The following is a 16,246-nucleotide window of genomic DNA, read 5'->3' as shown; positions in this document are numbered from 1 at the left end:
TCATCATTTCCTTCTGCTGTAGTGCTCATCAGGATTGCTCTGGGCCCACATCTGATGTCAGAGTATGCCTTCAAAACCCTCAAGCCTTGATCCACACCCAAACACCTCAAGGTCACACCCCTGCATAAAACCCTCCAATGGCGCCACTCACACCTGGAAGTGCAAATTCCTGAGCAGAGGACTTGTGCCCTTCAGGATCGGCCTCTGTGCTCCTTTCTGGCCTGATTTCCCCTCCCTTCCTTCTCCAGGTGTGTAAATGCTGCAGCCTTGCCAGCACTTTTCCTCATCCCAGCACTTCCCCACCTCCCCATTTCCCCAAATCCCAGCACTCTGGCTCCCAGCAACCTCCACTCCCCTCGTCACCTGCTCCCCCATCCTTTCAAAACTCAGCTAAAGCTTTCGTTGCCTTCTCTCGTCTCCATCCTCCAACTCTCCCTACCCCAACCTTCAGGATGCTGTGGGTAACCCAGCAGTGGCTCTTATTTTAATTGTGCCTTTTCAGCCTATTTCTCTTTCTAGTCTGGCACTTGTCATCCTGTCCAACTCTGAATTTACGTTCTGTCTCTCCCATCAAATCATGACCTTGAGGGCTGAACTGTGGCTCAGTTCTCTCTGTATCCTGAGCTCCTAGCACGCATCTGACAGGAAGAAGGTGTTGTTAGATCAACGTAAGCTGAATAAAGTAATGACTTATTTGACTGCATATTTTCCAAAATTGTGTCCACATTTATAAAGATTTAAGAAGATCAGCTCATAAAAATTAATGAAGATATCAGACTAATCCTCTTACTCACTCAATAAGTATTGACAGAGCACATGTGAGCAGAACCATCCTGAAGAGTCTATCAAGCCTCTGCATATTATAAAGAACTAGGTCTGTAACAGCACCACATCATTACCCTCCATCGCCTAATGTCTCATATTGTTAAGGCCAAACACAGGGAATGGAAAGAAAATGCTGTGAGACTGTAGGAAGGGGGTTGTGGGCTGGAGGGGTGAGAGGAGACATCATTCATGAGACAGAACCTCTGAGGTTGTGGGGGAGGAGAGGAAATAGCACTTGACAAGAGATGGTCTTAGTCTCTTACATTTATACAGTCTCCTGGGATAGTACATTGTTTAACCCCTCTGAAACCTAGAAATGGTCATCTCTTTAGTCTTTTGGGTTCAAAGCAAGCCTATGGTAGAAACGTAGGGGCTACTCTTTCCTACACAGAAAAGGGGCTGAGGCTTGATTCTGCTGCCTGCTTGGGAAGTAACACATACGTATCACGGACCTACCTGCAGACTGCTCTTCTCTGGCAATGATGATGGCAGTCTGGGCAGCTTCTCGGTATTGCTTCAGAGCCATGTACAAGCGGAACAGGTACTTGGCATCCTGACACATAAACCATTATAGAAACATTACTTTCTTCATTAGCTAAGGGGAGATTACATTTTTGTATTTCAGTTAGAATCACATTCATCTGCCAGTAACTGAGAATTGATATTGCTTTAAAAACTCAATGAATAAAGAATTAGTTTATTTGTTAAACATTTATTCAGAGCTCAATATGGCCAGGTGGTATTCTAAGTACTTGAGAAGTACTAATGCATTTAAATCCTCATAACTACCCTAGGAAGAAGGCACTATTGTTATCCCGATTTCACAGATAAGAAGCTGAAACAACAGGAGGGGGCCAGTCAGGATTTGAACCACAGGATCTGAGTCTATTCCTGACCCTACTCCACAGAGTATTTCTCATGCACTTGGAAACAAAATATATTCTTACATGATATATGAACTTTGCAAACTTTCAATAATTTTTATATGCATATCAATTTTCTCTGACCTATAACATTTTCTTTGGCCTTTGGCCATTTTCCATTCCTATTCCAACTCTAGACAGCTGCGAGCATCTGACGCTGGTTTTCAGATTATTGGAATAAGTGGACACCATGGGAGGTGGCTGGAGCAGTTGAAGGGCCTGTATCCTTTGGCAAGTTAACTGAGCTGCTCTGGGTCTCTGTGGCTTTATCTGTAAGATGCAGAAAATGGACTCAGGGACCACTACGGTCCTCTCCAGCTGTGACATTCTATTGCCCTCGCTTCCAATCAGTGACTTGAGTTCTTCACCAGCAAATCTCCTTGAACATAAAGCAAAGGGGAAGAAGGAGGTCTGGGGCATTCTCAAAGGTGTGTGGGTCTCTCCTCACCAGGACTGGGAGAAGATGGACGTTCTGTAGGAAGCCACAGTGAGTCGCATATTTTGAAAATATGCTTGTAATGATTTCTTTCTTACTTTTTCTTTTTGAGATGGAGTCTCACTCTGTCGCCCAGGCTGGAGTGCAGTGGCACAATCTCGGTTCACTGCAACCTCTGCCTCCTGGCTTCAAGCAATTCTCCTGCCTCAGCCTCCTGAGTAGCTAGGACTATAGGCGCATGCCACCATGCCTGGCTAATTTTATATTTTTTGTAGAGACGGGGTTTCGCCATGTTGGCCAGGCTAGTCTCCAACTCCTGACCTCAAGTGATCCACCCGCCTTGGCCTCCCAAAGTGCTGGGATTACAGGCATGAGCCACCGCGCCTGGCCAATTTATTTCTATTTTATGTTACAGAGAACTACCTTTATGCTTAATCTGATTTTTGTTAACTTCCATAATTTTTGAAATGTAAACAAAGCACCCTCTGAGTTTTAGTGATGAGTCCTAGGTCATAGTTGCAACGTCAGTGATCTTTTTTCATAGTTCCTAGAATAAACAAAATTATAACATTTGAGAAAAACTGTATGTGGTGAGGATTGTTATCTAGAGGGGCATGGCTATCTCATAGGTGGCAAAGCCAATTTTAAAGAGTGAATATACGTTATCCTCCAAAACACAGGGTCTGTCTAGATCAAGCTTGTCCAACCCACAGCCTGCAGGCCACATGTGGCCCTGGACAGCTTTGAATGCAGTCCAACACAAATTTGTAAACTTTCTTAAAACATTATGAGTTTTTTTGCGATTTTTTTTTTTAAAACTCATCAGCTATTGTTAGTGTTAGTGTATTTTATGTGTGGCCCAAGACAATTCTTCTTCTTCCAATGTGACCCAGGGAAGCAAAAAGATTGGACGCTCCTGGTCTAGATGATCTATGCTACTGGCAGAGAGAAACTTTTTCATGTCTATGTTGTAAAAGCATGATGGGTAAAAACAGGCAGAATCAAACTGTAACTGAGACCTGAGGATGCACACGAAGCCCACGTGCTCAGTACCTTAGGCATGCCATCGTTCTCCCCCAGGAGATGGTCTATCAGCTGATTGGTCAGCAGTTCATCTTTGGCCTGACCAACCTGTTTAATAAGAGAGAAAAACCCAACAAATTCAGCATCTTAAACCGAGCGAGAGTGGAGAAAAAGACAATCTTCTGCTTAGGGAGATGGAATAAAAAACATTAATAGTATCTATAGTAAAGTGTCTGAAATATGACATAGGATCAGGGCCTTTCTTCATTTGTTGCTAGAGTCTCCATTAATAAAAATCCATCCTTAGAAGCTTTTTCTTAGCTGCTGTATCAAAATACCATATTTTCTTTCACATGCACAGAGAATGTACTTCTTGGATTTTATTTTTTTTTTGAGACAGAGTCTCGCTCTGTCACCAGGCTGGAGTGCAGTGGCATGATCTTGGCTCACTGCAATCTCCGCCTCCCGGGTTCAAGCGATTCTCCTGCCTCAGCCTCTCGAGTAGCTGGGACTATAGGCACACACCACCACAACCAGCTAATTTTTGTAGTTTTAGTAGAGACGGGGTTTCACCATGTTGGCCACGATGGTCTTGATCTCCTGACCTTGTGATCTGCTCGCCTCAGCCTCCCAAAGTGCTGAGATTACAGGCATGAGCCACCGTGCCTGGCCCTTGGATGTTTTAATAAAAACTTTCTTAAATGACTATGACACCTTGAGGACAGCATCTTAAGCACAAGCACTGACACAACGGTATCATTCCAGGTGCCCTCCTCTGCAGCGGCTCCCTGAGGAAATGTACTTGCGCATGACTACATGTCATTGAAAGTGTAAAGAAGTGAGGGTCCCAGTCAGGGGAGCCTGGACAAGAGCAAGCAGCTGAAACGTGGGTGGGGTTCTGGAGAGAAGGCTGGCTTAGAAATCTTTACTTAAAAGTCATCTCCAGGCCAGGCACGGTGGCTCATGCCTGTAATCCCAGCACTTTGGGAGGCTGAGGTGGGTGGATCACTTGAGGCCAGGAGTTCAAGACCAGTCTGGCCAACATGACGAGATCCTGTCTCTCCTAAAAATACAAAAATTAGCTGGGTGTGGTAGTGCATGCCTGTAATCTCAGCTACTCGGGAGGCTGAGGCATGAGAATCGGCTTGAACCTGGGAGGCAAAGGTTGCAGTGAGCCGACATCCCATCCCTGCACTCCAGCCTGGGCGACAGCGTGAGACTTTGTCTCAAAAAAAAAAAAAAAAAAGTCATCTCCATAAAGGTGAGTTAAATCACTGAAGTATTGGGTGGTGTTGAGCAGGAAAAATAATGTACCACATTGCAGGATGGGCATGTATGAGTTTAATAGGAACAGAATGTGTGAGGTCAGGAATTTAGGGGAGGCACTAGGGAATTACTGACAAAATTAGGAAGCTTCAGAATTCTGTGTCTATTAAAAAGGGGTGAGCCAAAAACACAGCTGGAGCTCAGCTTAGGGGAAGGAACACTGAACAGTCTTGTCATGGTAATGACATTACAATGAGAAAAGCCACTGGAAAATGGAGGAGATGATCACTGGGGACTCAGCCACACATGGCCTTGCTTGCTACACCTCAGGGGAGGTATGAGGACAAGTCTGCAAGTTATCTGTCTGGCAGAGGAAGGATGCAATCAGTAGACTTGAGTAATAAAGAGATGACCCTGAACCTGCAGGTGCAGAGGCTCTCAGGCTGCAGGTTTTCTGCACACTGCCCTGCCTGTGGTCATCGTCAGGGGAAAAAGCTAGGCTTTCACCAATCTGTGTCACCTCTGCTCTTGCCACTTCGGTAAAGCAGGGACGTTGGTACATAAATGATAGAGCTTGTTCTCTTGATGGCTTCTGTGGATGGCTTTGGGTGAATAAGCCAGGACAGAGAAATGGTTAAAGCAAAGGCTCTGGAGCCAGCCTGCTGGAGGTCACTTTAGTGACACTCCTTGAGACCCATGTGATCGTGGGCAGATTACTCTTGGGGCCTCAATGTGGGCAATAATAGCACCTAACTCACAGAACTGTTGTGAGGATTAAATAAGTCAATACATGTACAGGGCTTGGACAGGTGCCAAGTAGACAGGACTGTCAAATACACACAATAAAAATACAGGATTCCCAGTTAAATTTAAATTTCAGAGAAGCAATAAGTAATTTTCACTATTACATATGCAAAATGTGGCTACTCCACTGCTAGGGTCAGCACTCGATAGGTGTCCCTATTTTTTTTTTTTTTAGATGGAGTTTCGCTCTTGTTGCCCAGGCTGGAGTGCAATGGCATGATCTTGGCTCACCGCAACCTCCACCTCCCGGGTTCAAGTGATTCTCCTGCCTCAGCCTCCCGAGTAGCTGGGATTACAGGCATATGCCACCACTCCCGGCTAATTTTACATTTTTAGTAGAGATGGGGTTTCTCCATATTGGTCAGGCTGGTCTCGAACTTCCGACCTCAGGTGATCCGCCCACCTCAGCCTCCCAAAGTGCTGGGATTACAGGTGTGAGCCACCATGCCCGGCTGTCCCTATTGTTTTTATCACCAGCAATAATGGCAGCTGCCCCCAGGGAGAGCGGAGCACACTTGAAGTGTCAGGACAGACAGGCAGACAGGAGAGCCAGCAGGGAATAGATGTGGCCAGGCAAAGGCAACTCACGGCAGGGTGCGGATGGAATGCTGAGGGGCGCTGGCATTGAAGGGGCAGAGGGGCCAGGGAAGGAGGCTGAGAAGGGACCATCTGAGAAGGAAGTGGAGAACAGAAGATGCAGTGTTCTGAGGGGAAAAATGTCCAGAAAGACGTAGTATAATAGGGTAAAATGTGACCGTAACATGGAGTAGGGTGAAGACTGAGACGAGACTTCTATATTTAGCAAGTGAGAGATCTGTGGGGACCTTTTCAAGCAAGTTCATGGAGTGGGGAAGGCAGAAGCTGAGTGCAAGGAGGTAAGGAGGACTCTCCCAACTCACCTGAGGAACACCAGTGAGCCCCACCCTCCCCATCATCTCCCAGTGAGGGGCCTCGTACTTCCCTTCCCCCTCCATAAACCAAGGAGGCATTTCAGAGCCTTGAGGTGTTGAGGATGGGGGTGGGTGGGGGTGGGTGAAGCACAAGCATTTTGACGATGTACCCAGTAACTCAGGGGTGTGGCTTCTGGCTGCAAATCAGCAGGTGAAAGAGCACACAGATTGTGAGAAAATGCAAGTCACGAGTAAAAGTGATTTTTTTTTTTCCCCAGGGGAAGGTCCCCAAGAAAGAAAGAAATGGAGGATTGGGAAGGAAACTTGTATCATCTGTTTTCACTGAGCTGGGGACCAACATGTGCTCAATTCAACAAATACTGAGTGACTGCCATGTGCTAAACACTTTCTTGAAGAGATGGGTTCTGGACCTTGAGGAACTTGTAAATCTGAAGGGACTTACTATAGCAATAAGTGACATTCAAAGTGCTTAGACCATTCTAGGGAGGGTGAAATTTCATCCCGAGGACAGTTTAGGAAAGGCTTACTGGGTAGGGGTATGAGATGCAGAGGTGCAGGGGGAGGGGTGTTTTAGGTGTAAGGAGCAAGAGCGAAGGAACGAAGGAAGCGGAGCCCTGAACTATTCAAATAAAAGAGGGCAGTTTAAGGCTGGGCACTGTGCTCACACATGTAATCACAGCACTTTGGGAGGCTAAGGTGGAAGGATCACTTGAGCTTAGGAGTTCAAGACCAGCCAGGGCAACATAGCAAAAACCCATCTCTACAAAAAATAAAAAATTGGCCAGGTGCGGTGGCATGTCTGTAGTCCCAGCTACTTGGGAGGCTAAGGTGGGAGAATTGCTTGAACCCAGGAGGTCGAGGCTGCAGTGAGCTCTGATTGTGCCACCTGGGCAACAGAGAGAGACCCTGTCTCAAAACAGGGGGAAAAAAGTGGCCAATTTAGTTGTAGCACAGGCTGCTGACCTAGAGGAGTGTAAGAGGTAAGTGGGAAGGAAAGGAAGCTTTGGTTTTAGTCCCAGATCAATTACTTTCTATGTGGGTGTCTGTAGGTTAGTCATATCATCTTCTGGTACCTCAGTTTCCCCATCAGTAAAGTGAAGAAGGTTAGACTGGTTCACTTCCAGGTATTTCTAAGATTTTATGATCCATGAAGGATAATTTGGGAATGAATTGTGGAGGCAATGGGGAGCCACTACAGGTTTTGCAGCTTGAGAATAAAATGACTTGCCGCTGCACTTGAAAAAAATATCCAGTCGTAAAATTCAGAATGGACTTGTCTGAATGAAGTAATCCCAGCAATAAGTACAAATATGTTGGTTTCACTGACTACATGTCCTTGGCCTTAATAAAATTTAACAAAATCCATTAGAAACACAACAATGAGAAAGTACTGTGGGATTACAGAATACTAATGAAAGGAGAGAAATTTGACAGCTGCAAGGGACATCCATAATTTTGTCTAATATTCATTCCTTCAACTCTTCTGAGAGATGCTTCTACTTCACTTCAACCATGGAGTTCTAGTGGAAATTCCATGTCTTAACAGACCCCATCTCCATGGCTACTGAACTTTGTCTAGTGGTGGGAATTTGACCGTTTGCCCAGGCATGATATTCCATCCCTGTGGCCACCAGTTGATTAAACCTGCAATGGACACTTGAACTACCCAAATCAGAGCCCTTCTGGACTTATTAATTAAAGGCAAGTCGTCTTCTTCTTCCAATGTGGCCTAGGGAAGTCAAAAGATTGGACACCCCAATCTAAGTGATAATCATCAATGGTTGCTGAGATCATTAGATGAAAAGTTGATGGGAAAGCTTATCATAGATTGATCAGGCTGACCATACCTACACCCAATAATCAATCTTAACACCATAAAAAGAGAGACCAGGCCGGGCGCGGTGGCTCATGCCTGTAATCCCAACACTTTGGGAGGCCAAGGTGGGTGGATCACCGGAGGTCAGGAGTTTGAGAACAGCCTGGCCAACATGCTAAAACATCCGTCTCTACTAAAAAATAGACAAAAAAAAAAAAAAAAAAAATAGCCAGGTGTGGTGGTGGGCAACTCAAGGGGCTGAGGCAGGAGAATCACTTGAACCCAGGAGGTGGAGTTTGCAGTGAGCCAAGATCACGCCACTGCACTCCAGCCTGTGCGACAAAAAACAACAACAACAAAACAACAAAAAAGAGACCAAAAAAATATGGGCTATTATGAACTGTTTGTGTCTCCCTACATCCCCCAAATTCATCTGTTAAAGCCCCAATCTTCATGTAATGATACTTGGAAATGGAGCATCTGGGAGGTAATTAGGGTTAGATTGTAGCCTTAAGAGGAAGGGAGAGAAATCTCTCTCCTTGCATACATGTACAGGAAAGGCCACGTGCGGACACAGTGAGAAGGCTGCTGTCTGCAAGTCAGGAAGAGAGCCCTCATCAGGAACCAAATTACTGGCACCTTGATCTTGGACTTCCCAAACTCCACAAGTCAACCAGACTATGGTATTTTGTTATGGCAGCCCAAGTTGATTTAAGATATGGCCCTACTAGGCTGGGTGTGGTGGCTCATGCCTTTAATCCCAGCACTGTGGGAGGCCAAGGCGGGCAGATCATTTGAGGTAAGGAGTTCGAGACCAGCCTGACCAACATGGTGAAACCCTGTCTCTACTAAAAGTACAAAAAAATTAGCTGGGTATGGTAGCACACACCTGTAATCTCAGCTACTGCTGGAGGCCGAGGCAGGAGAATCACTTGAACCCAGGAGGCAGAGGTTGCAGTGAGCTGAGATCGCACCACTGAACTCCAGCCTGGGTGACAAAGTGAGACTCTGTCTCAAAAAAAAAAAAAAAAAGAAAAAAAAAAAAGATGTGGCCCTACTGCTGTGATGAGAATAGGAAGTACACGGTACCATCTATGAAGTTGTTTTTACAGAAATACCATCCATATCTGATCAAGTATCTAGATTTAACTACTAGTTAGTGGGAAATACAGGGAAATTATACCACAAGGATGTAATTAGCTAAATCAAAATGTCAGAAATTCCTCAGGATAAATGACCCATTTTCTTAACAAATAAATAGCAAGTATGCGTGTGGGGGCGGTGTTTAGGAGATATAGAGTTGAAGAGAGAGAGAGAGAGAAGGAGAGAATAAGGGAGGGGAAGGGAGATGAAAAGAGACTTAAGGCCCATATAAACTAAATGTAATACATGAGCCTTGTCTTGATACTGAGGTGAACTAAAAACTGTATGAAAGCATTTATGCAAGAGTTGAAGAAATTCAAACCCTAACTAGATAGCTGACAATATCAAGGAATTGTTGTTAGAAAAACTGGAACCCTCACACAGTGCCTGTTGGAATGTAAGTGGTCAGCTGCTTCAGGAAACAGTTGGACAGTTTCTCAAAATGTTAAACATAGAGTTTACATATGGCCTAGAAATTCCACTCCTGAGTAATACACTTAAGAGAAATGAAAACTCGCACACAAATGTTACTAGCAGTATTACTCATAATAGCCAAAAAGAAGAAACAACAAATGCCCACCAACTGATGAATAAACAATGTGTGGTATATTCATACGACGGAATATTATTCAGCCATAAGAAGGCATGAATTCTTGACACATGCTACAACATGGAAGAGCCTTGAAAACATGACGCTAAATGAGAGAAGCAGGCACAAAAGGCCACATATTATATGGTTCCATTTATATAAAATGTCTAGGATAGGCAAATCCACAGAAACAGAAAGATTATAATATATAATACATATAGTAATCAAGACAATGGAGTATTGGTACAAGGACAGACGACTAAAGCAATGGAAAAGACTACAGGATCCCAAACCAGATTCATACCACATGGTAATTTCATTTATGACAAATGCTCTGTGGCAATTCTGTGGTGGAAAGGATAGTATTTTGATAAATGGTGCTGGGTCAACAGGATATCCACATTGAGAAGAAATATCCTTGACCCCTACCTTACACCATATACCTAATTAACTCAGGATGGGCATAAGCCTAAATGAGACAGATAGAACAAACTACTAGAAGAAAACGTAAGGGAAATATTTTCATGATCATGGGATAGGCAGAGATTTCTTTTCTGTTTTTTTTTTTTTTTGAGATGGAGTTTCATTCTTGTTGCCCAGGCTGGAGTGCAATGGCACAGTCTCGGCCCACTACAACCTCTGCCACCTGGGTTCAAGTGATTCTCCTGCCTCAGCCTCTGAAGTACCTGGGATTACAGGTGCCCGCCACTATGTCCAGCTAATTATTGTATTTTTAGTAGAGATGGGGTTTCACCATGTTGGCGAGGCTGGTCTTGAAGTCCTGACCTCAAGTGATCCACTGCACCCAGCTTAAAATTTCTTAATTGGACCAAAAAGCACTAACTATAAAAGATTCATGAGTTGGACTTTATTAAAAGTTAAGAATTTATGTTCGTCAAGAGAATATAAAGGCAAGCCATGCCTTTGAAGATTTTTGCAACATATATCTGACAAAAAGACCTGTATTTAGAATACTATGACCTAATAATTCTACTCCTGGATATATACCCAATAAAACTGAGGGTTTTTGTTCACCAAAAGACATGAACAGCTTTAGTGCAGCTTTATTCATAATATGCCCAAACTGGAGACAACTCAAAAGTCCATTAACGGAGTAAGGGGTAAATAAATTGTAGTACAGTCATATAGTGGAATACTACACAGCAATGAAGAAGAATGACCTATTGCTGGGCTGGGCGCAGTGGCTCACACCTGTAATCCCAGCACTTTGGGAGGCTGATGTGGGCAGATCACGAGGTCAGGAGTTCGAGACCAGCCTGGCCAACATGGTGAAACCCTGTCTCTACTAAAAATACAAAAATTAGCTGGGCAAGGTGGCAGGCACTGGTAATCCCAGCTACTTGGGAGGCTGAGACAGAAGAATCGCTTGAAACTGGAAGGCAGAGGTTGCAGTGAGCCGAGATTGCACCACTGCACTCCAGCCTGGGCAAAAGAGCGAAACTCTGTCTCAAAAAAAAAAGAATGACTTACTGCTATGTGAAATAACACAAACGGACACATTTGCATACATAATGCTGACTGAAACTGGACATAAGAGGACACATGTGTGATTCTGTTTCTATGAAGTTTATACACAGGCAAAATGAATCTATAAGAATATAAGTCAGAATTGTGGTTACCTTTGGTGGGGGATATTGACTGGGGGGTGACATGTGGAGACTTTCGGGAGCTGGAAATGTTCTATATCTTGATCTGGGTGGGGGGTACACAGGTATGCATAGAGGAAAAAACTAATCGAGTTGTACACTTAGGATTTGTGAACTTTACTGTATGCAAGTTACACCTAAAAGAAAATCCAAAGGTTCTTATCTTTTAGACACTGATATTGTATCCACAAGTGAAATGATATGGTGACTGCGATTTACTTAAAAAAAAAACCGGGGTAAGAGGGTGAGGGTATGAAAAAAATGAGGCTGTCTATGTATTGACAGCTGTTGAAGTTACACGATAGGTATGTAGGGGTTTGTAATACTGTTTGGTCTACTTCTGCATATATTTAAAAATTTTTTTCAAGAAGTTTTTTTAAAAATTGGCATTCTTGAAAGTTTCATTGAAAGCGTACTTACAGTTTCAATTGCCATTTCTATTGCCACATTATCTTCCGAGCTTGGGCATTTCAGGAAGTGTTTAAGTGCCTGAAAAGAGAATTACAGCAATTAAAAATTTTCAGAATGTTTTCACATTAGGGAAAACAAAGCTTTCACACAGCTTTTACACAAAGTAATTACAGTCTGTGAAAGTATCTTCATCTCAACCAGGGGCTTGCATGGTGTTGGATCTTAAATATGTCCTTAAAAGCTGGATATAGTTTAAAAAATGGAAGGACCCAGTTAACCCTCTGAAGAATCTAGTCCTGATGAAATGAAAAGGCAAAATGTGCCCTTTTCAGTAGGAAGATTTAATTATTTTCATTCATTTATTCTTTCAACAAATAGTTACTGACAACCTGCTACTATGTGTGTGGGACTTCGCTAGATCCCGTGGAGAATACCAGGAATGGTATGGCACGGCCCCTATTTTCTGTGTTATGTACAATCTTGCTAAGATCTGTGTGATATGATGATAATATGAGACCGATTATTTTAAGTTATAATTGTCTAATTCCTGAACACCGTAACACCACACTTAGGAAGAAATTTACAACTATAAAAAGACAAATGGACTGGATTGTTAGTGTTTTTTTTTAATAGGTGCTCTGAGGAAGAAAAGATGGTTTTGCATGGAGATGATCCTGAAGGTGTCACTTGAAGGACAAATAGGTTTGTGGTAGGTGGTGTAGAGAGCAGAGAGGAACCCAGATGGAGAACAGGATGGATGAAGGCCTGGCTGTTAGAGGAGTGTGGGACTCTTCCATGGAAACGGCTGGGTGCCAGATTAGGGAGTTCTGGCTGGTTGGTCAAACTATGGAAATTTCTCTTAAGTGCCAGCTAAGGAGTTTGGACTTTATCTAAGAGGCCAGCAACAACAAGTTGGTGGTGGCCTGTAGGCTGAATTCACACACAGACATGTTTTTTTTGGCCAGTGAGGTATTCTATAAATACTGGGGCACACATATTTCAAAACTGGCAGCCCCAAGCTTCCATTTCTCTTGAAAAAATCATATGATCTGGCACTACAGGGCCTGGATTCCTAAATGACAACAACTTTATGGAGGTGAGAAACAGCTGGCTTCTTAAGACATGTGCCATTCAGTAGTCCCTACCCTGTCACATGAACAAAGCGCAGCTTTACCCCATAGCTTCACTTATGATGTCCCTTCTTTGGACACTGTAACCCCTGCCTTAGGCCAGGGGGCTCTGTAACAGTGAAAGCAACTATTATTTGGGGAACAAAGTGAAGGATGACAAACTCTAAAGGCGGACAAACTAAAAACAGGAAAAATAAGAAACTACTGCAATAATCAGAAGCAAGGTCATCTGGGCCTGGACTGAGCTGACAGTAGTTAGAATGAAAGTGACAGATGTGAGAGGTATTACGAAGGAAGGTTGTGACTGGGTGTGGGAGGGAGAGGAAGATTTCAGAGTTAGCTCTGAGATTTCAAATCTGAGTGGGAGTTACGGGAATTTACATATATTTCCTACAATTATTCCTGGCATTTACATATATTTCCTACAATTATTCCTGCGGAGTCAGTGTATATTTTCTTGGCAAATACTAACTCGTGAATATTGGCCACACAGCAAGAAGAATTTTCCAGCCTGAAGATATCTCTTTTCTCCTTCAAAGTATAAGGCAATGCTTTGATAGTCTTCATTAGTAGTGTCTTCAGAACCTATAACAGAAGTTTACTGAGTAAAATATCTGAGCAAAATTTGTTTACCTTTTATTGCTAACCTGAAAATAAAATCTAAAAATAGGTGATTAAAAACTCTTAACAGCAAACATCAATGTAATTATTAATGTCTGTTTTCATCACAAAACATACTTATCACAATTACTCCAAATAGTAACTCTGTTCCATCTTTTTTTTTTAACTCTAAATGTGAACCAGGAGAGGAAATTATAAGGTTTTTGTTAGTAATACAAATGGAATGCATCCCTCTCAGCAATGCCTGGTTTAAACAATAGTCTGTGTATTTGTCAGACAAGTAGGGAAGATGACATTCAAGTAGCCAGTAGATGCTGGTTAAAGATATGACTGTCTTTCCTTTGGCTTGGGGCTTAAATATATTAAGCATAGAGGAAGAAGGACCCCAAAAGCTACTGGAATTCCAACTCATTGTTTACATTTACCTGTGGGAGTTGGGGCCCAATAGAATACTAAAGGATAACAACCATGCTGCGCCTCCAGCTGGAGGAAGAGGGAGTTTATAAGAGAAAGGCATAAAGCAAAGTGGGGAAAAGTATGTGTGTGTTTTGAAGGTGGGAGGAGGCCCACACACCCCCGCCAATATACACATCTTATATAAGACAAACCATATTCTTACGAACTTAGAAAAACTGCTTTAGTGAAATGGTGGTAGTAATGTTAGGACAGAAATGTCATCTGTCAAGTTAAACACTGGCAATTCTAAAGTTGCCTATCTGTACTCCTTTTCTTTTTTTTTTAACTCTGTTTTCTCTAATTATCTTAATGACTTCGCAAGAAGTCATTTGGGAAGCCAAAGCATCCCAAGAAGCTTTTACCTAATTAATTTGTTTCCTTGAAGACTGAAATAAATATTTTCTTGTGAATCCTAACATCAATTCTTATGGTCATTTCGTGGATTTTAAAAAACAGAATAACACAAAAAGAACAAATATTTTATGATTCCACTTATACGAGGTACCATGAATAGTCAAATTCACAGATACAGAAAGTAAAATCATGGTTACCAGGGTCTGGGGGAAAGAGGGCAATGGGGAATTATTATTTAACGGGTACAGAGACAGTCTGGGATGATGAAAAAGTTCCAGAGATGGACAGTGGTGATGGCCGCATAACAACGTGAATGAATGTACCAAATTGTACACTTTTAAATGGAAATTTTATATTATATATATTTTAGCACAATAAGAAAACAAAACACAAATAACATTATGTATGGTCCATGAAATGAAAATCTGAAAATTATTTCAGTAGTTTCTAAAAATAATTGCAAACATGAGAAGAAAACCTCTAAGCAGGCATTCTCAGAATATCAAATTATCCTTTGGACTGTCCAAATCCTTGAAAAACACATCTTGTGTATATCACTCTTCATCAAAGTAAGCATTTTTCTTAATTTGTAACTCAATTTTTTAATGAAAATATTTACATTTTCAAAAATCATCTTGCATTTCCTATCACCTTCATTTTGAAATCTTTGATTTACTACTGGCTGATAAATAGCAGGATTTGGGAAATCTAGCCTCTCTTGGAATTCACACAGAAAAACCCTTAATTTTTGAAAATAGTCCTTTTTAATAATACCATCTCACCTTGAAGTAGCAGGGATCTTCAAATCCAACACATAACATAGATACATGTGTGTCTATGTATAAATGGTAAACATTTACACCAGGCGCATTCTTGTATGTATACCAATCTGATAATTAGATCATAAGAGACAAAGTGTTTTTATGATAAACATCTTGAAGAGAACCAGGGAAAAAATGATATTTACCAATAATATCTGCATAGATTTCCATTTTGTTGTGTTGCTGAGCCAGTGTGAAAGCTTCATTGTTGCATTTGGACATGACAAGAAACTGGATGGCAGACCCATAGTCACCAAGCTGTAGAAAAAACCTAAAGCAAAGTACTTTAATTAGCTAGACTCTTAATATAAATTTGTGATTTACAAAATTTTTCAACCAGGAGAAACCATTTAAAAATCAAAATTTTTAGATAAATTGCATTTCTTTTTTTTTTTTTGAGATGGAGTCCCACTCTGTCACCCAGGCTGGAGTGCAGTGGTGCAATCTCGGCTCACTGCAGCCTCCGCCTCCTGGGTTCAAGTGACTTTCCTGCCTCAGCCTCCCAAGTAGCTGGAACTACAGGCATGCACCACCACACCCAGCTAATCTTTTGTATTTTCAGTAGAGATGGGGTTTCACCATGTTGGCCAGGCTGGTCTCAAACTCCTGACCTCAGGTGATCCACCTGCCTCAGCCTCCCAAAGTGCTGGGATTACAGGTGTGAGCCACCACGCCCAGCATGCAGTTCTATATTATATGCTTACACTTGAAAGACATACTCTCGTCTGCTGACCACGACAGCCTTTGAATTTAAACGCTTAGACCTGATAAAAAAATAAAGACTAAATATTCCTTTTGAATTAATATATTTGATGATAGAAGGCAGAGGCTTACTTTTATGGTTAGTTTTTGAAAGTCCAAAAATATTAATGTATTATGTTACCTGGCTACCATTTTGGCTCCATCCAGAGACTGGGTCTCTCTAACAATATTGACAGCTTTTTCAGGATTATTGAGGTGATCCAGATAGATGCGGATTACACTTTGCCACTGTTTTGCATTTTCGTAAGCCACAACAGCTTCTTTGTATCTGTAAAAAAATAGCTCAGA

At 42.3% G+C, this 16,246-nt stretch overlaps 1 protein-coding gene across 6 annotated transcripts in view; it reads right to left on the bottom strand.

The window, feature by feature from the left end:
* The window catches only part of WDR19 (WD repeat domain 19), a 106,046-nt gene that overhangs the window by 16,421 nt on the left and 73,379 nt on the right, over nucleotides 1-16,246 (bottom strand). For all 6 annotated transcript variants that reach the window (XR_004671025.3, XM_003832181.6, XM_034958443.3 and 3 more), the window contains 6 exons: nucleotides 16,080-16,226; nucleotides 15,343-15,467; nucleotides 13,417-13,529; nucleotides 11,824-11,892; nucleotides 3,238-3,315; nucleotides 1,282-1,378 (listed from right to left, as the gene is read on the bottom strand). Coding sequence is in view for 5 of the 6 variants with exons in the window: in XM_003832181.6 (XP_003832229.5) it covers nucleotides 1,282-1,378; nucleotides 3,238-3,315; nucleotides 11,824-11,892; nucleotides 13,417-13,529; nucleotides 15,343-15,467; nucleotides 16,080-16,226 (629 nt within the window). In the remaining variant the exon portion in view is untranslated. The remainder of the gene's footprint in view (nucleotides 1-1,281; nucleotides 1,379-3,237; nucleotides 3,316-11,823; nucleotides 11,893-13,416; nucleotides 13,530-15,342; nucleotides 15,468-16,079; nucleotides 16,227-16,246) is intronic.

This window comes from Pan paniscus, chromosome 3 (genome assembly GCF_029289425.2).
Source record: "Pan paniscus chromosome 3, NHGRI_mPanPan1-v2.0_pri, whole genome shotgun sequence".
NCBI lineage: Eukaryota > Metazoa > Chordata > Mammalia > Primates > Hominidae > Pan > Pan paniscus.
This window is presented reverse-complemented; position numbering and strand designations above follow the sequence as displayed.